This window comes from Myotis nattereri (assembly GCF_964212035.1).
Source record: "Myotis nattereri genome assembly, chromosome: 14".
NCBI classification, from domain to species: Eukaryota; Metazoa; Chordata; class Mammalia; order Chiroptera; family Vespertilionidae; genus Myotis; species Myotis nattereri.
Genome location: NC_138089.1, coordinates 7,842,754 through 7,867,019, shown reverse-complemented (window position 1 = coordinate 7,867,019; position 24,266 = coordinate 7,842,754). Strand labels below are relative to the sequence as shown.

Sequence of the window (24,266 nt, the reverse complement as noted above, 5' to 3'; positions counted from 1 at the left end):
AGGCCGCTGTCTGCTGATGTGAGGATGGATCACATGGACCCCTGGGCTGCTGTCTACATAGAACTGGTGTCCTTCTGTGCTATTGGTACAAATAAGCCTGAGGAAGTGAGCCACGCTGGGCTGCCTGGACTCAAGAAACAAGTTACAGCAGATAAAGGAGGGCCTTTGAAGACAGGTTCAGAGGGTTAACCTGGGATGAGCGGCCACTGCCCGCTGCTCCCCTGGTTGCAAGTCTCATGGGGACCCTTAGAGCTTAGGAGAAAGAAAGCAAAACTACATGCCTGAGGAAAGGAGGGGTCTCTGGTGCTCGAGAAAGAGCACCCACTGGGGCATCTTTTGTCTTACATTCTTACCTGTTTTCTTAAGGCAGGAATTTTACAGGAGGTTTCAGGGAAGGGTCTCAACAGAATATTCAGCAGCTTTCCAGGTGTGTTCGTTAATATGCTAATGCATCAAAATGAGGGTAGCCCTAGCCAGGTTTGCTCAGTGGACAGAGCCTCGGCCTGCGGACTGAAGGGTCCCGGGTTCAATTCCGGTCAAGGGCACGTACTTCGGTTGCAGGCTTGATCCCCAGCCCTGGCTGGGGCGTGTGCAGGAGGCAACCAATTGATATGTCTCTCTCACATTGATGTTTTTCTCTGTCTCTCCCCCTCCCTTCCACTCTCTCTAAAAAAATCAATGGAAAAATATCCTCAGGTGAGGACTAACCACAACAACAAAAAGATGTTGCAATTTATTAGCAGGCTATTAACTATTTTGTCTCAGTTTCCCTCATTCCACTTGCCAAGGAATTTCTCCAGCTTCTTATTATCTTTCCTCACAACCATCTCCTGACCGGGCGGAATGAAATGGGCACCGTAAATTATGCTGGGAAGAAGGCACCACCAGACAGAAGTATTCTTAACCCTAAAACAAGCAGTTATTGGTGTTCTGTTGGAGGTAAATACTTCATACCCTAGCAAGTGTGAGACCAATGTCACTCAGATATTTTATTTTTGGCCTTTAATCTTCAGTTCTAATTTCAGGTTAATGCCAAATTTAAATCTCTACGCCTCTGGATCTCTCTGCACCCCCTAGACAGCTGGGCCTTTGACAGATGGGAGGAGGGAGGAGTACCGCAGAGGACAGGGGAAGCTGAGAACTTGCCCCTCAGTGCCCTAAATATCAACCATAAAACTGATGAACTGTGGCAACTGGGTTGTCTGAGTTCATTCCAAATTACGTCTTGGTAAAGTTCATCTTTGTTTTCAATTATCACCCTGAAATCATACATGTTGAACCTGAGGTTCAGCATCCCAGCTCTCTGAATCTTCTTTGCATTCCTCTTATTGCTGCCCCCCATCAGGTGTGATGCCCACTTCACTGGATACCTAGGGCAACGGGTCCTCTCTTGGGGGAAAAAATACAAAAAAATTATTTTATTCTTTAAGGGATTAAGTCTAAAAAGATTGTCCTGATTCAATGAATCCAAATTTTGATGTGTTGTGTTTTTAAGTGTATACCCCTTTAACTATTCACAACCCAGTTATAAACTCGTGTTTATTTTATATCTTTTTGTCTCCATCCTCTTATGACTTTATAACATTTACCCTGACAAGTTTATAAAGAATATTGAGGTTGATACTTGCTGGTCTTAGTAGAAATTAATCAAAATCCATCTGTTCCTTTCTCAGCCTGGACAATTTCATTACCACTAAACCAGGGATTATAGGATTCTTACATCTTTTTTTCCCAACACAGCTCAGCTGATTGAGAAACAATGATTAAAGCTACTTTACTTAAGGAAGATTGTTTCCAATCTTCTCTTCTTGCAAGGCAGAGAGAGATGAAAGCATCTGATCCTGAAATATTTATATCCAAGGCTAGAAATCTGTATTGGAGACATGATGCATGATTGAACCAAAAACTTTTTATTTTAAAGTCATAGTTCTTATCTTTACACTTACTCTCCCCACAAGCTGGAGGAAATAGACCCTAAATAAATTCACTGCCCTTATCCCAGGTAGATTTTTCTATCTTTATCTATAATAATAAAAGCATAATGTGCAAATCAACTGAATGACCGAACAGCAGAACAACTGTCCAGATGATCACGCTATGACACTCCTTGGCGCCAGGCCAGTCAAGAAGGGTGCGATGCAATTGGTCACGGGCCCAGTCATCGCCCCATGATCGCCCTGCAGAGGAAGGCCCAGGCCACCAGCAAGCGGGGCAATCAATTGGGGGGCTCCAAGATTGCCCCAAAGAGGGAGGCTCAGGCCACCAACCAGTGGTGCTGTGGCAGGTAGCCTGGGCCTCCCTCTGCTGGCGCAATGCATCGCAGAGCCCTGGCTGGGTGGGTGAGGCCTACCTCTTTGGGGCAATCAATCGCGGGGCTACCAGACTGTGAGAGGCACAGGCCAGGCTGAGGGTCACCTCCCTGTCAGTGCACGAATTTCATGCACCAGGCCTCTAGTTTAATTATAAATTCAGTGTGGCATAATACAGAGACCCAAAGATGAAGCTTCCCTTTCTGACACTGACTATTCACAGGGATAAGTATCTGTTATCCTTATGTGGCCTTAGAATGCCTGCTTTCAAATAAATGCAGAATACAAAGTAGAGGAAATAAGTCTAAGCCTCCCACAAGGTGGTACCTTGATCTGGGATTCAAGAAATCTAAAGGATCAGAAGTGATTACTAAAGAGTAATTCTGGATTTAACCAGCCTCAGACAGGTGCCATAAGTAACTATTCTGACTTTTTTTAAACCTAGTTTTTATGCATTTTCCCCTAATGCTCAGATCTCAAGCATACAGTTGGATGAGCTTTGACAAATGTATACACTCATAGACCATTACTCCAATCAAGGTCTAGAGCAGCCGTGGGCAAACTACGGCCCGCGGGCCGGATCCGGCCCGTTTGAAATGAATAAAACTAAAAAAAACAAGACCATACCCTTTTATGTAATGATGTTTACTTTGAATTTATATTAGTTCACACAAACACTCCATCCATGCTTTTGTTCCGGCCCTCCGGTCCAGTTTAAGAACCCATTGTGGCCCTCGAGTCAAAAAGTTTGCCCACCCCTGGTCTAGAGCATTCCATATGCTTAAGTTTTTCATGTGGCTGCTTAAAAAAAGAAAGCGAGACCAACCAGTGTGGCTCAGTGGTGAGCATCAACCCATAAATCAGGAGGTCACGGTTCGATTCCCAGCCAGGGCAGAGTTTCAGGCTTGATCCCCATTAGGGGGTGTGCAAGAGGCATCCAATCAATGATTCTCTCTCATCATTGATGTTCCTATCTCTCTCTCCCTCTCCCTTCCTCTCTGAAATGAATAAAAATATATATTTTTTAAAAAGTAAGAGAATTATTATGTAGCCTTCTGCTACAGGAATGAACTCCCCTCTAAATTCCAAAAGGAATAAACTAAAGCCTGTGGGCCAGTTCCCTGGGAGCCAAAACTCATTGGAAACCAGTTACTGTCCAGGGCCTTTTAACAACACAGCACAGGAAGGAACTGATCCTGATGGGCAGACAGAGGGATGGTATCATGGCCCAAACTCCGATCAGAAACACGATGATTCCCTGGGACCGACGCTGGAGCCTGGCAGCTGGTGCCGCTCGTCCTCTGAAAGGGAAATTGAATGAGGCAAGGCCGATCTGGGCCAGCCTGTTGGATGAGATTGCTTGGGGGTTGTTAGAGGCCCCAACTTCTACACAGCCATTAAAATTTCAGTGTCAGCAGCCCCAGAACTTGCCGCTGTGCTGGACACCAGGTCCTGTGCAGCAGGAAGGCAGGTACCAGCCTTTATTCCCAGCCCACAGGACACAGAGCCTCAGATGGCTTCCCATGTGGCAAAAGTCTTATTGCATAAAAGGAGAATTATAAATACTCATCCTTAGAAATTATGAAGGGCATATAGAGAAAGCCAAAGAAGTGGAAATTTCTCTTCATTCAGTAACTGCTGCTCGGGGACAGTACAGAACTAAGTGAGAGGCGTATGTGCTGACTGTAAAGTATAATGGAAAGAGTTGAGCCCTGGCCAGAGGCTCAGTTGGTTGGAGTATCACCCTGTGCACCAAAGGGTCGTGGGTTCAATTCCCCGTCAGGGCAAATACCTAGGTTGCGGGTTTGATCTCTGGGTTGGGATGTGTGCAGGAGGCACCAATTGCTGTTTCTCTCACATAGCTGTTTTCCTCTCACATAGATGTTCCTCTCTTTCTCTCTCTCCCTCTCTCTCTCCTTCTCTCTCCCCCTCTCTCCCTTCTTCTGTCTCTCAAATCAATGAAAATATATCCTCAGGTGAGGACTGAAAAAAAGAGCTGAATTATGGAGGTTGTTTCTCCTGGTTTGTTTGTGTAACTACGAGTTCTATACTCGCAAGTTTTATCATCCCTCTATTGTGCGGCACCACAGCGGAGTCAAGGCACCAAACCTAGCGGAGTCCAAAGCCCAGTTCTGCCACATGTTGAGGGTGACTTTGAATAAGACTTGCTTCTCTGTACTTCTGATACCATTGTAATTAGCTAGTTATTAATAATAGGAAAAGAGCAAAGGGAAGGCCAGACATTATAGGCATGTCATTTGGGCAGCTTCACCAGGAAGCTGCATTTTCACACTCCCCAGGGAACACTGGCCCATTCCCTGCAGATCCCTGGGGGGAAGGGTTCAACAAAGCAGGGATAGATGCATGTCCCGTGACATTGGGGTGGCATAGGAAAGGTACTTGCCTATCAGTTACATTTAGCAGCGTAGGGGCAGCAAGCGCTCTGTGTAAGAGCCAGACACCACATACTTCAGGCTTCGACGGCCAGGTCCCTGAGGTGTGAAAGCAGCCACAGAAAGTATGCAATGAATGGGCATAGCTGTTATTTATTTGTGGACACTGAACTTTGAATCTCATATAATTTTTAAGACTATTTTTTAGAGCAGTTTTAGGTTTATAACAAAATCGCAAAGAAGATAGAGAGATGTTCCATGTACGCCCTGCCCCCAGACATGCACAGCCTCCCCCATTACCAACATCACTCACCAGATGGTACATTTGTTACGAAGGTTGAACCTACATGGACGCATCGTATCAGCCGAATCCATAGTTTACCTCCCGTTTCACTCGTGGGGCTGCACTTCTATGGGTTTGGAGAAATGTGTAATGATAAGTAGCCACCATTATGGGGTCACACAGCGTATTTCACTCCCCTGAACAGGACTCCTCTGTGCTCTGTCTGTTTATCCCGCCTCCCCATCCCCCGGGAACCACTGATCCTTCCACTGTCTTCACAGTTTTGCCTTTTCCAGAGTGTCACCTAGGTGAAAGCATACAGCATGCAGCCTTTTCAGATTGGCTTCTGTCACTCAGTCATATGCATTCAAGGCTCCTAGCTGTCTCCTCGCGGCTCGACAGCTCACTTCTTTTCGGTGCTGAGTAATATTCCATTGTCTGGAGGTACTACAGTTCATTTAACCATTCACCTACTGAAGGATATCTTGGTTCCAAGTTGTGGCAATTAAAAATAAAGCAGCTGTAAACATCTTTGTGCAGATTTGGGGGGTACACCTAAGTTTTCAACTCCTTTGGGTAAATATAAAAAAGCACAATTGCTGGATCACAAGGTAAGACTATGTTAGTTTGTAAGAAGCACCCAAACTACCTTTCAACGTGGCTGCGCCGTGTTGCGTTTCCCAGCACGTGAGTCCTGTTGCTCCTCATTGGCCCAGCATGAGGTGTTGTCAGTGCTCTGCTTTGGCAGGTATGCAGCAGTATCTCAGGGTTGTTTTAATCTGCATTTCCCTCGTGACATGCTTGTTTGCCTTCTGCAGATGATCTTCAGTGAGGTGTCCATTAAGGCCTTTGACCCAGTTTCTAATTGGGCTGCTTGTTTCCCTTATTGCTGACCTTTAAGTTCTTCGGATATGTTGGTTGACAGTCCTATATCAGATATCTTTTGCTGAATCTCATATAATTTCCAGGTGTCAAAAAATGTTCTTCTTTTGATATTTTTCAACCACTTGAAAACAATAAGCAACATTCTTAGCTCACAGGTTGCATAAAAACAGGCGGTGGCCAGATTTGGCCCACAAGCCAGAGTTTGCCAACTCCTCAGTCAGCGCACAGGGTTGCGTATTAACTCATGCAAAGCCCTCAGACCAGGGCCTGGCACAGCATCAGCACCCCTTTCCTGCTCGGATTTACTGTCATTGTCTAGTGGAACGTGATGAATGCTACGCTCTTCAAGGTTCTGGTACCAGTAATATTTCCAGAAAGTTAACCTTATGGGCTTCTAGTTTTCAGAAAAATATAGGGGCTTTCCAAGAGAAAGTGATCTTTGTGTCTTCCTCTGATGTCTAGGAAAGGTGGCAAACACTGCCTCCAGATGTGGGTCCAACATACAAAGTGCGGCACTGGCGAGATCCCATCACTTCAGGAACGATTTTTTAAAGCCAGTGCTGTCCATTTTGTACATTAAATCCCACAACGAGATTTATTTACAACATTAAATCATTTCCTTGCTGCATGGCTCTATTTTTAACTATTAAAATATTCATCACACACTCTAAGAACCTAACACCAAGTGTTTTATGACCTCTTAAAGGATGGCTTCTTTCAAAAAGATCACTTTCAAATGGGGATGTCAGTCTCCACGTGGGCCAAATAATGAGTGATCCATTGTCAGATATCAAAGGAAATAAAGAAGATACCATTGCTCCGGGAAAGACCACCAGACATGGATTGATTAAACATAAATGTATGTGATGAGCAAAGCTGTGGGAGAGGGAGGTGGGGATGACAAGTGGGGAGGAATCTGGGGCAAAATGTGTTTGTTTCCCTAGTGCACAGTCTATCGTCTAAGACAATGGTTCTCAGCAGGAGGCAACCTGGGCCCCCGCCAGGCAGGTGGCAGTGCCTGTAGACATTTCTGGTTGTCACAACTGAGTTGCGGGGTGGGAGCTGCTACTGGCATCTAGTAGGTAGAGACCAGAGATGATGCTAAATTTCCTACAATGCACAGCACAGCCCCCCACAACAAGGATCATTAACCCAAAACAGTCAATATTGCAGAGATTGAGAAACCCTACTCTTTGGGAACCCACTTCACATCTGACTGGTCTTGCTTTCACTTTGAATTGGCCATTACAAGCACATGGCAAACAAAACGCTGGAAAGTGGCCCTCCCCATGATTCTATTAAGGATCACAATTCAATTTGATCTCTCCAGCCATCACTTTTTCAAATGCCTTGTGATAGAAAAATTACAAGATTTGTATTCGTTTAAACTACACAATTTAATTCAATTGCCCTGAAGAACACTGGTACCAGATCACCAGAAGATGGCTGAGCAGCTCATGCTAACCAGTGATTCAGTTTACCACAGAGGTAACCTGACCAATGTTTGGAAGCTAGTCGGCTAAGGACATCTGTACCTACTGTGTTAATTTGGATCCAATTGTACTCTTTGTTCTCAACCAAAATAAATCTGCTCAAGAACATGAGGCTCTTTTTAGACCAACACAAGGTGAAAGAAGAGGAGAAAATTAAATTCCATCCTTTTACAAAGAATCAAAACACTAACGAAGCAGGAGAACTGATAAAAAGCTTCCAAATTAATTTATGGAGAGTCAGAGTAATTCTAATTGATCTTAATGTAATTTAAAATTGTAGGTATACTAATTAACATTGTATATTTAACACTGTTTTTAAAATTGTAATATCGGTTTAAAACTTTTTTACAATAAAATTCTATTTAAACTGTATTTGTAGAGTGCTTTGCAATTCTGTTTAAATGCATCTATCTCTATAGAGATTTGTAGAGTGCTTTATAATTTATGAAGTACACTCACATATACTATCTCACTTGAGCCCTAAAATAATTCTGAGAAGAAGGCATGGCAGGATATCATCGCCGACTTAACGATGAAGACACAGGCTTCAGTCCCGAGTATAAGTCCCTTGGGCTTAACAGAACACTCAAGCGAAAACATCGTGTTTTACAAAGTTGGGTTGGGGCGGGAGGTGGCACAAACAACTGTTCCAATTCTCTCCTGAATAAACAACCCTATGACTCAGTGACTTCAGACAACAAACATTTCATTGTCTCTCACAAAATAGTGGAGCTCAGCTGAGTGGTTCTCCTGCTCCATGTGGTGCTGGCTGGGGCCATAGGGGTCACGCTGGGGCCACAGGGGTCACGCTGGGGCCATAGGTGTTACCCTGGGGCCATAGGGGTCATACTGGGGTCCTAGGTTGGTGGCTGCTTTGGAGGGTGTGCGGCAGCTGCACTCACGTGGCCCTGGTGGGACCGCGGGGAGGCCGGGCCAGCCGGGTCTCTGTCCTGCTGCCTGCTGCCTGGGGGCCTCTCCCAGGTCTGTCCAGCAGGGTAGTCAGACCTTCCATGGAAACCAAGAGTGCATCCTTGGAGAGACAGAGATCAGAAGCTTCCGCTCTTCCAATGCCTGGACGTGATCCCTTCCACATACTGGGTTGGTCGGGCAGTCACGGAGCCCACCGAGATGTAAGAAGTGAGGGGAAGGGGGGACCCCACCTCTAGATGAGAGGACAGTTTGGCATCTTTAATCCGCATGAGATCCAGCTAACATGTGGGCATGTGGCCCGATGACTGACCACTTTCCCGGCATTAGGAGTGGTTCTCCTAAGAAACTAATTAGATCAGGGAAGCTGCAAACCAGAGAACTGACGTCAGCAGGGCTCAGCCAGTATGTCCACCTGCATCCTCTGCTGCCTGCCTGCTGTCGCTGATCCTATTGATTCCGTTGGCTTCAACCACCACTTCTATGGTGGGGACGTCTCTAAGAGAAGTGACATCTCTTCTCTCACGCTCCAAGACTCCTGCACCCTCCAGATGGGTACCTCAAAGCACCTCGAATCCCGTACATCCAAAATGGAGCTCGTCATCTTTCCTCCAAAACCTGCCTCTTTCCCTGCCTTTGCTATTGTGAGGGATACAATCAGCCACCCTGCTTTCCAGATCTGCATCCTGAGTGTCATCCTCGACTTCTCCTTCCCCCTCACCCACTGCATAAAGTTGCTATTGTGGCCTATGGATTCTAACTCCTAAACCCGCCTCCTCCCTCTGTCCTCATTGCCGCTGTCCTAGCTCTTGGACTTCTGCACCCCTCCTACTTCCCCTGCCTCCTGTCCTGCTTCCATACAATCCAGAGTGACCTTTCTAAAATTCAAATATGATTATGTCACTTCACATTTCAGTTGGGAGGCACACCATTGAGGATAAAATCCAAACTCTTTAATGTAATTTTGTTCTTGTGTGATTTGATTTGAAGACACCAAATGCCCTCCTGGCCTCAACATATTGCTCTCACTGGCATTACCAAGAAAACGTCCATGGCATCCACTCCTTCCAGTCAAGGCATCTATAGTTTCTGTTGGTGTTTCTTGTGTGTGTGTTAAGATTTTTAAATTGATTTTTAGAGAGAGAAGAAGTATCTCTGTAGCTATTTAATCCTTTGGGATGGGTCACAGTATAGATAAGTTACAGGGTGGTGGGGGGGGAGGCCAGGATATCTAAGTCAGTACTGAGAGCCATTTCTGATGCATAAAAATTAAAATAATTGACTGATGTATATAGAATATTCAAGGATCTAGAGAGATTCTGTATAGTGAAATTATCCTGTATGTCATTTTTTGGATGGATTGGATACCTGCATTAGAAAGGAAATAAAGAAGGTACCCGGAGAACCAAGATGGCGGCATAGGTTAACGCCGGAGTTTGCTGCTTTGAACAACTACTTCAAAAGTGAAACTAAAAGACGGAAGGGACATCACCCAGAACCACAGGAACGCTGGCTGAGTGGAAGTCCTACAACTAGGAGGAAAGAGAAACGCATACGGACACTCAGAGGAGGCGCAGTGCTGAAGTCAAATTCTGAGGTGCGGAGTGCGCGGAGCGGGCTGGCGGCGGAGGGCGCGGTTGGCGTTTTCAATCGGGAGGGAGTCGCAGACTCTGAGCTCCAGATCCGGGCGAGTCTTTAGGGACCCAGACTCAAACGGGAGAAGCGGGTCTGCCTGGCTTCGGTCAGAGCGAGTGCAGCTTTCTCTCCGAGCTTTGCAGCGGGTGCTGGGACTCAGAGAGGCAGAGCCCCTGGGGACAGGACTGAGAGCCGCCATAACTGCTCTCTCCGGCCCACCCTGTTGATCCTGTGCGACCCGCCCCGCCCAAGCCCTGCACAGAGGCATTTGCCGATAGCCTCAGGCAAACGCCAGATTAGCACCTCCCTAGAGGACAGAAGTTCTCTCACTGCTGACACAGCTGATTCTCATAGCCACTTGGCCTGGAGGTCAAACCCTCCCTGGAATTAGCTACAACAATCAAAATTTAACTATAGGACCACGAACAAAGACCACTAGGGGGTGCATCAAGGAAGCATAACAAAATGCGGAGACAAAGAAACAGGACAAAATTGTCAATGGAAGATATAGAGTTCAGAACCACACTTTTAAGGTCTCTCAAGAACTGTTTAGAAGCCGCCGATAAACTTAATGAGATCTACAAGAAAACTAATGAGACCCTCGATGTTATATTGGGGAACCAACTAGAAATTAAGCATACACTGACTGAAATAAAGAATATTATACAGACTCCCGACAGCAGACCAGAGGAGCGCAAGAATCAAGTCAATGACTTGAAATGCGAGGAAGCAAAAAACACCCAACCGGAAAAGCAAAATGAAAAAAGAATCCAAAAATGCGAGGATAGTGTAAGGAGCCTCTGGGACAGCTTCAAGCGTACCAACATCAGAATTATAGGGGTGCCAGAAGATGAGAGAGAGCAAGATATTGAAAACCTATTTGAAGAAATAATGACAGAAAACTTCCCTCACCTGGTGAAAGAAATGGACTTACAGGTCCAAGAAGCGCGGAGAACCCCAAACAAAAGGAATCCAAAGAGGACCACACCAAGACACATCATAATTAAAATGCCAAGAGCAAAAGATAAAGAGAGAATCTTAAAAACAGCAAGAGAAAGAAACTCAGTTACCTACAAGGGAATACCCATACGACTGTCAGCTGATTTCTCAACAGAAACTTTGCAGGCCAGAAGGGAGTGGCAAGAAATATTCAAAGTGATGAACACCAAGAACCTACAACCAAGATTACTTTATCCAGCAAAGCTATCATTCAGAATTGAAGGTCAGATAAAGAGCTTCACAGATAAGGAAAAGCTGAAGGAGTTCATCACCACCAAACCAGTATTATATGAAATGCTGAAAGGTATCCTTTAAGAAGAGGAAGAGGAAGAAAAAGGTAAAGATACAAATTATGAACAACAAATATGCATCTATCAACAAGTGAATCTAAGAATCAAGTGAATAAATAATCCGATGAACAGAATGAACTGTTGATTATAATAGAATCAGGGACATAGAAAGGGAATGGACTGACTATTCTTGGGGGGGAAAGGGGTGTGGGAGATGCGGGAAGAGACTGGTCAAAAATCGTGCACCTATGGATGAGGACAGTGGGTGGGGAGTGAGGGCGGAGGGTGGGGCGGGAACTGGGAGGAGGGGAGTTATGGGGGGGAAAAAAGAGGAACAAATGTAATAATCTGAACAATAAAGATTTAATTTAAAAAAAAAAAAAAAAGAAGGTACCCAATGAATGGAATGATGGGTACAGCCACTTTAGATCCAAAATTTCAAAATCACCTGGGAATCATCTAACCATCTTCGTTTGATAAGATGTACATAGCTGAGAAGATGGCAGCATAGGTAAACGCCTATACTTGCTGCCTCCCACAACCACATCAAAATTACAACTAAAATACAGAACAACTATTATCCAGAACCACGGGAAATCTGGCAGAGTGGAAGTACTACAACTAGAGAGGTAAAGAAGAAAGCTCATTGAGACTGGTGGGAGGTGTGGAGGCGCAGAACAGGCTGGTCCAGCACCTGGATGTGCCACTTTTTTAATCAGGAGGGAGATCGCCTTTTTGGAGGCCACCTGGAGGAGTAAGGAGTGCCAGCCCCACACTGGACCCCCAGTCCAGGTGAGGCTCTGGGGGACCTAGATACATACAGGAAGAAACTGGACTGTCTGGCATCAGGGCAGGAACTTGGGGGCAGCTTTCTTTCAGACGGAGGTGCTCGCAGTGGTCATTGTTCCTGTGCTGGGACCTCCCAGTTGCAGGGCTAACTGGCAGCCATTTCTGTTTGCTCCTCCCTGGTGATTCCCTGAGACCCCATCTCATCCAATTTACAACCCCACCCAAGCTGTGTGCATCAGCTTTTGCATATGAATGCTCTGTCCTTTCTCAGGCTAAACAAGCTGCAGCTGGGTCAGGGAGCCCCAAACCTATCAATAAAAGGCCCAAGAACTGTCACCAGCACTAGCCTGCCTTGCTTCACAACTGGGTCTCATCTGGGCACTTCCAAACCCCATACAAAGAGGAGGAATCTGCAGATGTCTCTGTAGCTCCTGCTGGATGGACTCAGGCAGTGGCTGACTTTGCACCTCCCTGGAGACCCAAGAGCCAGTGTACCCAGTGGTCAGTGTGAGACCATACCAGATTACAACTCTACACACCCATAAGTGACACACTCAAGGGGCAGACTGAGTGAGCACCAAAGCCCCACTGAAGCCAGTCCTGCTCCATAAGGGGTGTCTCCTGCACAGTAGCCCTCCCACTGTAGTCACAGCTGGTCCCTACAGCCAATTTGCCTGGAGGTCAATTCTTCCCAGTGACACCAACAGCAATCAAGGCTCAACTACAATAAAACTGTGCACACAGCCCACAAAGGGGTACACCAAGGGTGGCCACCTCAGGTGACTGGGGAGGCTGAGCCACTGGGCCCTATATGACACCTACTACACAAGGCCAACTCTATCAACTCAAGGAGACTTAGCAACTACCCAATACATATAAACAAACACAGGGGAGCAGCCAAAATGCAGAGACAAAGAAACATGTCACAAATGAAAGAAGTGGAAGAAAGCAAACTACTGGATATAGATTTCAAAACCACATTTATAAGGTTACTTAAGAATCTTCTAGAAACCTCTGAGGAACTTAGTGAGACTTTCAAGGATCTTAGTGAGAATGCCAAAAAAAAAAAAAAAAAATGGAAAAGGACCAGTCAGAAATTAAGCATACACTGATTGAAATAAATAATATACAGAGATTCAACAGTAGACCAGAGGATCCTGAGAATCAAATCAATTATTTGAAATACAAGGAAGCAAAAAACACCCAACCAGAAGAGCAAAAAGAAAAAATAATTCAAAAATATGAAGATAGTGTAAGGAGCCTCTGGGACAACTTCAAGCGTACCAACATCCAAATTATGGGGGTGCCAGTAGAAGAGAGAGAGCAAGATATTAAAAACCTATTTGAAGAAATAATGACAGAAAACTTCCCCTACCTGGTGAAAGAAATAGACTTACAAGTCCAGGAAGCGCAGAGAACCCCAAACAAGAGGAATCCGAAGAGGACCACACCAGACACATCATAATTAAAATGACAAAGAGAGAATCTCTTTTTTTTTTTTTGCCTTTAAAATTGTCTTTATTTCTGCTCATTCCTTTACAATCACCCACCTCAGGATTAACTCCCACACATGCAGCTGGAGCCCAAATACCCCACCCACCTCCCCATGCAAATCAGATTCATATTTCTGATTCTAGGACACTTGCCCCCTGCGGTCCCATGAACTCCCCAACATTTGCCCCTGTAATCGTGGACCTGGGCTTGGTCCCTTCCTTTCCGCATTCACAGGAGCATGAATCTGGAACGTGGGTGCATCCTGCATAATGCAGCCAGGTTCTATCTATATTACAGCTTCCAGGGGCCCAGAACAAAGCTTCTGCTGAGCGTTCCCACGGAGCAGGGTCATTACAGGGGCACAGCATGGCTACACGTCATGAAAACTCCACCTCATATACTTTACTTTTGCCACATTTGTGACAGCACTTGGTGCCAAGAAAGATGGTCCTGGGCTGTCCTAACTCCCTCAGTACCCCCACGAGCTCAGCCCGGATCAGGGCGAGTCTCTCCTTGTTGACAGTCCCTTGGATCCTGTAACACTCCAGGGGGACGGGGTACAGCTCCAGCTCTAAACTGTGCAGCCCGGCTGTGTGGCGCAGCAGCTTCCCCACGGTGGCCACGGAGAAGTTGTTCTCAGGGATGGTGAAGTCCCTGAGCTGGTGACAGCGGCTCAGGACAGGCAGGATGGCCTCGATTTGGGAGTCCACCATCGCACAGTTATCCAGGCCCAGGTCCTGGAGGGTGGGTGCCACTGCCTCCAGCAGAGCTCGGAGGGGCTCGGGACTAAAATCCATGAGGCTGAGACCAAATAGATGCAGGGACTTCAGCTGCCTGAGGTTCGGGCACTGGAACAGGTGTGTCAGGTCTGAATGGGTCAGCTGCTGGCAATTTGTTATGGAGAGTTTGTCCAAGGGATTCTGCAGGCACCTGAGTATCTGGTCCATACGGCCTTGGAGGAAGGAAGGAGAATCCATTTTGAGGTCCCGGAGGTGCTGCAGCCTGAGCATCTGAGAGAGGAATTGGGAAAAGAATCGCTGCTCCTCCTGCTTTCTGTCCCAATCCTCTTCCTCCTCCCACTCCTCCTCCTCTACCTCCTCCCCCTCCTTCTCCTCTGCCTCCTGCTTCATCTCCTCCTCCTCCCTGTCCTCATCCTCCATCTCCTCCTCCTCCTCTGCCTCCTGCTTCATCTCCTCCTCTTCCTCCCTGTCCTCCTCCTCCTCCCTGTCGTCCTCCTCCTCCTCCACATCCTCCTCCTCCTCTGCCTCCTGCTTCATCTCCTCCTCCTCCCTGTCCTCCTCCTCCATCTCCTGCTCTTCCACCTCCTCCTCCTCTACCTCCTCCCCCTCCTTCTCCTCTGCCTCCTGCTTCATCTCCTCCTCCTCCCCGTCCTCATCCTCCATCTCCTCCTCCTCCACCTTCTCTTCTTCCACATCCTCTTCCACCTCCTCCTCCCCCTCCTCTTCTTCCACATCCTCCTCCTCCTCTTCCTCCATTTCCTCCTCTTCCTCATCCTCCTCCTCTGTCAACACGTGGATGTGGGAGAGAGACAGTCTCTGCAGGTTACGCATCTGACCCAGGTAAAGAGCGAACGTCCCCAGGGTGGGCAGGTCCCAGGGGCAGTTCACTTCCACCTCCTGGAGGCAGTCCAGCTGCACCCCATCCAGGACCTTCCTGGCCCTCTGGAAGGGCACCTCAGAAATCCTTAGCATCTTGCAGCACAGGTGTAGCAACCCTTCCCTCTGCTGGGCCCACTGGATGATGAACTTGAGAAACTCATCCCCATCCCTTTCATTGAAGTTAAGGTCTAGGAACACCTCCAAGGGAGCCAAGGGGTGCTCAGTGTTGGGGCTGGAGCTGTGCACAGCCACTGGTCCCGCAGGTGAGCAATTCCGGGTGCTGTCTCCACACCACATTCTCCAGAAGTTGGCACCCGTGTTCCTTAAATCCAGCACCCGCAGTTTCCACCTCCTGGGGCGAACCTCCTGGGCAAGCAGAACATCCAGCCCATCCAACACGGCTTTTAAGACCTGGTCCAGTGACAGCTGAGACAGGCAGCCCAGAGGGAGGAGAGTGAAGGGCCAGGCGCGCACCATCGCCGTCAGGGGCTCCCGAATTCTCCTGCGGTAGGCCTGGATGAACAGCAGCGGGAAGAGCTCAGCGGGCAGGTGCTCCAGAGCTGTGATGACTGAGACCTGGTCCCTCAGCAGGCTCCTTCCTGCCAGCCGCAGGAGTGTGGGTGGGGTCCGGATACTCATCTTCAAGGTGCTCGGAAAGGAATCCTTCAGAAACGTCTGCTGTGACCCGGTTGGCTGGGGCTCAGATCTCAGGCCTGGTGGAGAACCACCACACTGACTGCAGAGCTGGAGGACTCTGAGTCTCTCCTCTGGTGCCTGAGGTTTTTATACACCTTCTCAAATGCTACCATCCAATCAGAAACCCCAGTCTCCATCCCTTAATCTTATTGGGATTATTTCCTCTCTCCAGATTAATGGATTGAGAGAAAGTTAGGGAGGGGCAAGGTTGAGGCCTGCCTCATGGATTCCTTCCACAGACACTGACTGAGGTTGACTGATGGTTCCCAGCTGTCATCCTCAGTTTGAGACAGTGAAGGTGTAATGGTTTCCTGTTGTTAAATAGGAAAGAAACAAAACCTGAGAGCATGGTGGCTGGGGGTCTTTGGCCACAGTAGATTAATCCAAATGTATCCACAGTTAAAACAGCCAAGGCCCACAGCTGACACCATTTGGTGTCATCAACAAAGAAAATAATTGAAATGTGTCCATGCTTCAAGTGAGGTTTTATGTCAGTTGACATAGCAGACATGAGCTCCACAGGGGTCAAGGGGTGGGAAATTGAGCATGTGCGTGGCCCGGTAGACCCCAAGGCTTCTCTGCGGGACCCCAGGTAAGAATCACCATGAGAAGCAGGGTCAGGGCTGGGCAGGGTCGGGGTGGGCCCTCCTAATGGAACCCTGTGAATGACCCAGGGCCACGTAAACCATGGGTGTTCTTTTTCTTGGAAAGAAGAGGGAAAGACTCTTCTCTGGGTTAATTTAAGATTTAAAATGAGACAAGCTGGAGGGGAGAGAGTGCCATCCTAGAGGGCAAAGGGAGAGGAGATTGCATTCTCGGTCCCTCCCAGGAGGAAAGGGTGGTTCTCCACTGGGAAAGATGGGATTAGCTCAGCAACTGGGTGGAGAAGATTAAATCTAAGAATGTGATTAGATGGAAAGAAGCCAGACCTGGGAGTCAGACATTTTCAAGCCTGAAAAGCACTGAAGGCAGATGCATGGGCTCTTTGAAAGAGAGAATCTTAAAAGCAGCAAGAGAAAAAGTTAGTTACCTACAAGGGAGTGCCCATACGACTGTCAGCTGATTTCTCCACAGAAACTATGCAGGCCGGAAGGGAATGGCAAAAAATATTCAAAGTGATGAATAGCAAGAACCTACAACCAAGATTACTCTACCCAGCAAAGCTATCATTTAGAATTGAAGATCAGATAAAGAGCTTCACAAATAAGAAAAAGCTAAAGGAGTACATCACCACCAAACCAGTATTATATGAAATGCTGAAGGGTATTCTTTAAGAAGAGGAAGAAGAAGAAAAAGGTAAAGATAAAAAACATATATGAACAACAAAGTGACAACAAATACATATCTATCAACAAGTGAATCTAAAAAAATGAATAAAAAGCTGATGAACAGAATAAACTGGTGAATGGAATAGAATCAGGGGCATGGAAATGGAACAGACTGAAGATTCTCAGAGGGAAGGAGGTGTGGGAGATGTGGGAAGAGATTAGACAAAGAGCTTATATGCATGTATGCATTACTTATGGACACAGACAATAGGGTGGCGAGGGCCTGGGTTGGGGTGGGAACCAGGTGGACGGGAGCTATGGGGAGAAAAATGAAGGACATCTGTAATAATCTCAACAATAAAGATTAATTTTTTAAAAATGAACATAGCTAGAGACCCAATCAAGTTCCCCAAAATTACATTTCAAGGAATGATTTACACACATTGATCACATAGATTTGCTTTATTGATCATTTCTGGCAATTAGGAACCCATCAGGCAAAGCTTAAAATTGCTTCTAGTCCTGGACAGTGTGCTCGGTGGTTAGAGCATTGGCCCTGGGACCCAAGGGTCTCAGGTTTGATTCCCAGTCAAGGGCATGTACCTGGGTTGCTGGTTCCATCTCCACTGATGTTCCACTTCTCCAGGTTCTGATCCTGTCGTGGAGAAATGGAGCACCAACTCGAGGCCACCACGTTCCCAATCCCCGGCCCTCCCTCTCCCTCAGCCCACTGCTGGCATTTCCGCTGGCGTTCCTTCTTCATGAATCTTCTGCGTCACTCATCTTTTTCTGACACACTTGCCGCATTTTCCATCTTCTTTCCCAGCAGCCTCTCAACCCCTGCACATTATCTTCAACTCTCCAAAGCTCCCACATGTCATTGGCCCATAAGATCTGAATTCCAGTGGTGACAATGGCAATGATGGTGAGTTAACATTTTCTTCACTTCCATGCTGTTACCTTGAATCCTCACAATCCACTGCAGTGTCTACTACCTATTATTAACCTTTTACAGAACAGGAAACCGAAGCTCACAGAGGTCAAATAATTTTGCCGAGTTTGTACAATTAATCAATATTTTACAAAGATATTCCAATAATGCTGAATCTGAAAATTAAATTGATTAGGACCAATCACTCAAAATCACTTCTATATGCTAAAAAGTTCATGAGTAAAACGATACAAAGCCAAAGATTTGCTTACGGGAAGGCGGGCGCTCATTGCACTGCTTGCTCTGCTTTTGTGTATACAGTGGGGCCTTGACTGACGAGTGTCCCGACTAACGAGTTTTTTGAGATACCAGCTGTCTCTCGACTGATTTTTTGCATTGAGTTGATAGAGTAATTTGAGTTAACGAGCTCCTTAACGAGCTCGGTCTCAGAACAAATTAAACTCGTAAGTCAAGGCCCCACTGTACTTGAAACTTGCCAAATAACAATGTGGAGGTTTTAACGTCATTTTGAATACAATTACAAACAACCTACCTATGCCTACTGATCAGGAGAGCCATTCAGAGCTTGCAGATAATTTCAAAATGTTCCATTATTCGTTCAGACTTAAAAACACCCAATATGGGGATTCGAGAACACACATGAGCTTTAGACAAAATGTCTCATCTTTGTCAAACAAGTTTTGTTCTGTTCCGACCTTTGCAATATGCACTGCACACTTGTCACCGTGGCAGGAACAATTACCCAGGCGCTGTGTTCAACCACACGCTGCTACCTTTTAATGAACCCGCACAGCCTCTCTTACTTAACCTTGTTTGAGAAGTGACAGCCACGGGGGCCTCTAAATAATGTCTGTCAGTGTCCCTTTAGCCGCGGGTCTATTCAATCAGAACAATAGTCAGGTGCATGGTCCAGCCTCCACCCTTGTCACAAGTGTGAGTGTCCCAACCACCGTGCGGAGCTGTCTCGTGTGTGAGCAGCTCAGCCAGCGTGTCCTCTTCCCCGTGTCTCCTGCACAAGCTCCCACAGCTCTGCCTGAAACCCTTCGCACTCACACGGCCGGGTGTGACCAGGGCGCTGGCCATTCGCATGTCAGCAAAGGGCTTAGGTGAAAGGGCCACATTTCTGGGCGGAAGTTCATCAGTATATCATCAAATCTCTAAAAATGTGCTTGTCCTGGGGTCCAGCAGTCAGATCTAGGGTATTATCCTCAAAAAGTAATTGGGCAGATGCACCAAGATGTATGCACAAGGATACCCAAGGCAGTGGGTTATTTTTTAAATAATATTAACTCATTAGAGTCTAACTGCCCAAGATCATGAGCTTAGCTCAATGAAATGATCGGCAGACACTAAGAAGGTTGATGTAATACTTTTTATGATAAATCGAGAGGTTCCATTACATCCAGTTAGCAATCAGCAGGTTACCCAGAAATGTGCTTAGTATAAATATGTACATAGTCTAGCAGGTAAAAAGTTCTGGACTGATAAACGCTGAGGTTTCCTTCAAGTGTTTTTTTCCCCTCTCTGTACTTTCATGTATTTCTACAATGAACATAAGAAATAAAAATTGCTGGAAGCCGGTCCATCCTTGCTGCTTGACACAGTCGCTGCAGGGAAGAAACATCTGCACAGCTTATGTTTCAAGGGACCTGGCGTATATGGCATATGTTCCTAATATGTTTGCTCACCTTCTTGGCGCTATGTGTTTTAACCAAGGTCACCTCTCCGAGAAAGGTTGTTTCCCCAGGCAGGGATTTTTCCCTGAAGTTAGGGAGGGAATAAAACCCCTTAACTAAATGCCAGGCGGGTAGTTAATCACTTTAACTACGAACAATCACCCTTAAGCTACATAATCTTTACTCCCTGGAATGGAGATAAGAAACGCCCTAACCTTTGGAATAGAAATTGACAGGATTAAAATCAACTGGTATACAGATGTAACAAGACAATGAAAAACAGAACTTGGCTGGAGATCCTGGCTAGAGATCCTGGCTAGGCTGCTGATCAACTGAACACTGTCTCCGTGTCATTCCTTCTTCGCTGACTCCATCCACACCTTTGGGGACCCCTGGACCTGCTGGGGTTGGACCCCAACAAAAAATAAAAAAGTAACAGATAAAACCTACTGTGTCTAAATGTGTTTTAAGTGCTCAGATACAAGACAAAGGCATAACCTGGCGGAGATGTGGAAACCCTGGGGGCACCGTTTCCATAAAGAGAATCTCTGGGTATTAACTATGGAGCAGAAGTGATGGGCAAGGTCAAGGGGAGGAGCAGAGAGGGGGAGAGGAGTCACCTGTGATTGGAAACAACATCCCAAGTGCAGGCTGGAAGCTCTGAGTGACACATGCCCCCAAACCAGTGAGACACCAGAGCTTCTGGAACTTCTATAACTGCCGACCCTTACAGCAAGCCCTCAAGATAGGTCTTCGCAAAGGGTGGTCTGGGGTCCCACTCCTTGCCCACGGTTCTAGCTGGTGGACTCGAGCTGAGATTGGAACCAGATGTGCCCGCTCCCCTATGCGTGAGGCTCTCATAACTAAGAGAAGAGGGAGCCAGGCAGCTCAGCTCCGAGAGGCACCGTCACATGACGCTGATGAGAGGGCCCCTCGCGGGGCACAGTAGCACTCCCTGAAGAACGGGTCTCACAGCTGGTGGTGGCAGCAATGTGGGGCTCTTCAGGAACAGAAATGAGCCCCTGTGGCTGTCAGTTATTCAGGCGAGATGCTTACAGTGAGCGGCTTAGCTCCAGGCCAATAGTAACTTCCACCCCTGTTACTATCAGAGTAATTGCATTTTGCTGCTTTTTCTAAATACACTGCACGTCAGGAATCTGTAATTCCGCAGTCAGTCATACAGTAGCAGGGTCTGCAGCTGCGTCACCCGGGCTCCGCCACAGAACAAAACAAACATCCGGGTCTGCTTTTTAGTGTGATAAATAGAGCACTAATAATAAGTAATAAGGATATTGTTTTTAAGCTGAAAATGTCTAAATTGAAAAATTCTTCAGATAACAAAAAATATCAAGGCAAAGAGGATTGCACAAACATGGGTAAATGTGCATTTTAGATAAGGAATCTATGGGATATATAGAAAATACCATTACAAAAACTGTCATTTCAAGGTTAAGCAAACCATAACATATATAAATATTGTATATGCCAGTATGTTCATGTACAAAAAATAAGATGGGTTTAAGGGGAGTTAGTATTATCTGACAAATTTCAAATACTAAAGTACTAAGAAGTCATATTTTCAATGCACTTCAGACTATAAATTTACGTGTGTGTGTATCTGTGTGTCTATATAATAGTCCTCATTTCACATCACTCCCATGATCACATGTCTTCACAGGCATCAGGTCAAGGACTGTTCCGTGGCTGATCAGTAAAACATGGTTTACATCAAATGACCAGCGAGTCAATTTTTTAAAATCCCAGCCTCTCTGTGGATCGCTAACTTCAAAGACTTGCTTTGAGATTATGAAGCAAGTGATGACTGATTTATGACATAACATTAAGAAATGTTTTCACCCTAGCTGGTTTGGCTCACTGGATAGAGCGTCGGCCTGGGGACCGAAGGGTCCCAGGTTCGATTCCGGTCAAGGACATGTACCTTGGTTGCAGGCACATCCCCAGTAGGGAGTGTGCAGGAGGCAGCTGATCGATGCTTCTCTCTTATCGATGTTTCTAACTCTCTATCCCCCTCCCTTCCTCTCTGTAAAAAATCAATAATTTTTTTTTTAAAAGAAACGTTTTCTTTGAAGCACAAACTGAAAGGTCATGGGGGCCCAGCATTGCTCAGCTGGTCGTGGAAAATGCAGAATGGGTCATTTTGCTGCTGCCAAGGGCACGTGAAGGGTGTGAAGTTACTCCTTCCCGGCAACATTCCAATGAGACACGTAAGCGTCTGCAGTGGGGTCATGAGGCTGTTCCCGTCTTCAAACTATGGCAAGCAACTGAGATCCAGTCCCGAGAACAAACCGGTGCTGCGGTCATGTGGGGATGACGTTTAAAATGACCCCGCCATAACCAGGGGGCATTGTTTAACAGGACAGAAAACAAGCGTTTACGCCTCGCAGTCAGCAGAGATATCCGAGAGACAAAAAATACACGTGGCAGGTGCTGGCCTAGAACAAAGCTAACATTTTAGGGTGAAACACTTAGACCTACGCAGCTGAAACCTGGGCGTGCTTGCGCCATGCTCAGAAGGCACCCCGAATGCAGGCAGGAAACAGTTTATTCTCACGACCACCTGCAGCCACCACTCCCCACGCAGCCAGAGAGCTGCACGATTCCTCACCCTGTTTTCTGAACACTCAGGGGAGAAAAGGCGGGTGCAGACCTGTAAAGAGGTCAGGCTGGAGAAGGAGTGGACTCAATCAGCCACGTGAATACAAGAAAAACTGTAGGTCAAGGGTAGGACAGTAATCTGCATATGGGAGTTGCCTGGGAAAACTGACCTTCCCATTACACTCCAGGCCCCGTGTGACTGCCCCCCCCCCCCACTGTGCTGGGTGCTCAGGACCTCTTGCCCCGCAGGCTGCACGGACATGCACACAGAGTCCCGCATCTGCCCTGCGCGTGGGTGTGGACAAGGAGGATGAAACTGTGCCATTCTGCAGGTGGCCGTGAGAATAGACTATGTTCCATGCCTAAGGGTCCTATAAACCGGGGAACTTCTATGATTCTGTGACTATAAGTGCTTCTGCAAAGTTCTTTTGCTTGCTATTTTAGGTAACTCCTGTAATTCAGTCCTGCTCCTCCCCCCTCCCCAAAAGAAAAGTCTATATGGCCAAACTGATGCGATAAAATGGTAGGTTTAAAGAGTAATTCATTAGACTATCAAGATCTTGGCATGCCAATCCTGAGGGGACTATTTTGAGCTGTCACTTCTTGAGCATATATTTTTTTCATTGACTGACATGCCAAGTGCCTGATGGAATAATGAATCGCCCCCATTGACATCACCCGCGGGCTCTGCGCAGCGTTGTGCGGAGTGAGAAATAACGCCGCTGCTCTTTCCAGACGTGTGAACCGGCAGGGTGAGGCCAGGGCCGGGCGGGCTGAGGAAGGGGGTGGCGGGAGAGTGGGTGGGTGAAGGTCGGGGCTGATGAAGATCAGCCACCCCCGTGGTGTGTATCAGACATTCGCAACAGGAAGTATCCCGAGTCCACATTTTGACACGATTGCAACGCAGCCCTCCTTCCATGGATTCTTCTTTCTGGCGTGGGAAAGGTGTTGTGTTTTGTGGGATTGTTCTTTTACTTGAAAGATAGTTGCTACTACCTATTCCACCAGAAACCCAAGTCCTCTGACTCGGAGACCAACAAAGATCCAAGCCACCGGCACTGTCCATAGCCCAGTCTTTGACACACTTCCAGGCTACACTCTGCCCCTCGGCCCACCGTCCAACCTTGGGTCTCTCTGGGAGGCGGAACCCAAACCATCCCGGCCAGGAGGGGGCCTTCTGGAGGCCGAAGACCCACAGAGCAACCTCGTCCGAGCGCTTGGTAATGTTAAGGGTGGGACCTACGAAATGCTGAGAACTGACAAGGGTCGCCGTCCACAGAGGCCTTCAGGCGTGAGGCCCTTCTTTTCTGTGTGCAGGGGGCTTGGCTGCCTCGGAGACCACCTCTGGCTCCGGCCAGGGCCTCTGGACCACGACCCCCGCAAGGCACATGAGTAGTAACGCCTGCCCCAGGAGCCCCCTCCCCAAGCAGCAGTCTATTCATTTCTTTTTCACAAACGCCAGCCTGGGTTTTCCCTCCCGGAGGTCACTTGCCTACTTACAACGGACAACTCAGGGCTGCAGCAGGGCTTTAAGTCTCCGCCAGGCCTAACCACTCAGCAAGGGCATGCAGCCCGGCCCTGGGCCCAGAGCAGACACTGCAAGGAGACTAGAAGGGCCCAGCCCACCGCCCATGAGCACGGCTGCCCGCCCCCTGGACGTGAGTTGGTGCGTGTCTGCGCACACCACGGACAGCTGGCCGCACTCAGACTCAGCCAGGGGGCAGCTTACATGCTGGTGCCACCTGGGCCTCCACCAGCTGGGAGCGCTGAGCTGGGAGGGGAGGGGGTGATGCTGGAGAAGACGCTCAGTGGGAGCCAAGTTCAAGTCCCACTGTCTGGAGGCCACGCCTCGTCTGTCTGGGCCTTCTGGTCTCCCCAAGTCTCCCTGAGGCTGTCCCCCTCTTGGCCGGCCAGTCTGTCACTGAGCGAGCACCTGGAGTTA

General features: G+C 47.4%; 1 protein-coding gene across 1 annotated transcript; it reads right to left on the bottom strand.

Annotated features, from left to right (window-relative positions):
- Nucleotides 1-13,874: 13,874 nt before the first annotated feature.
- LOC308530102 (PRAME family member 12-like) lies at nt 13,875-15,755 on the bottom strand (the record flags this gene model as incomplete). Its single annotated transcript, XM_081106577.1, has 2 exons — nt 13,875-14,449; nt 15,065-15,755. The coding sequence occupies 2 exons, from the start codon at nt 15,753-15,755 to the stop codon at nt 13,875-13,877; spliced, it is 1,266 nt and encodes a 421-aa protein (XP_080962703.1).
- Between the last annotated feature and the right edge of the window lie 8,511 nt (nt 15,756-24,266).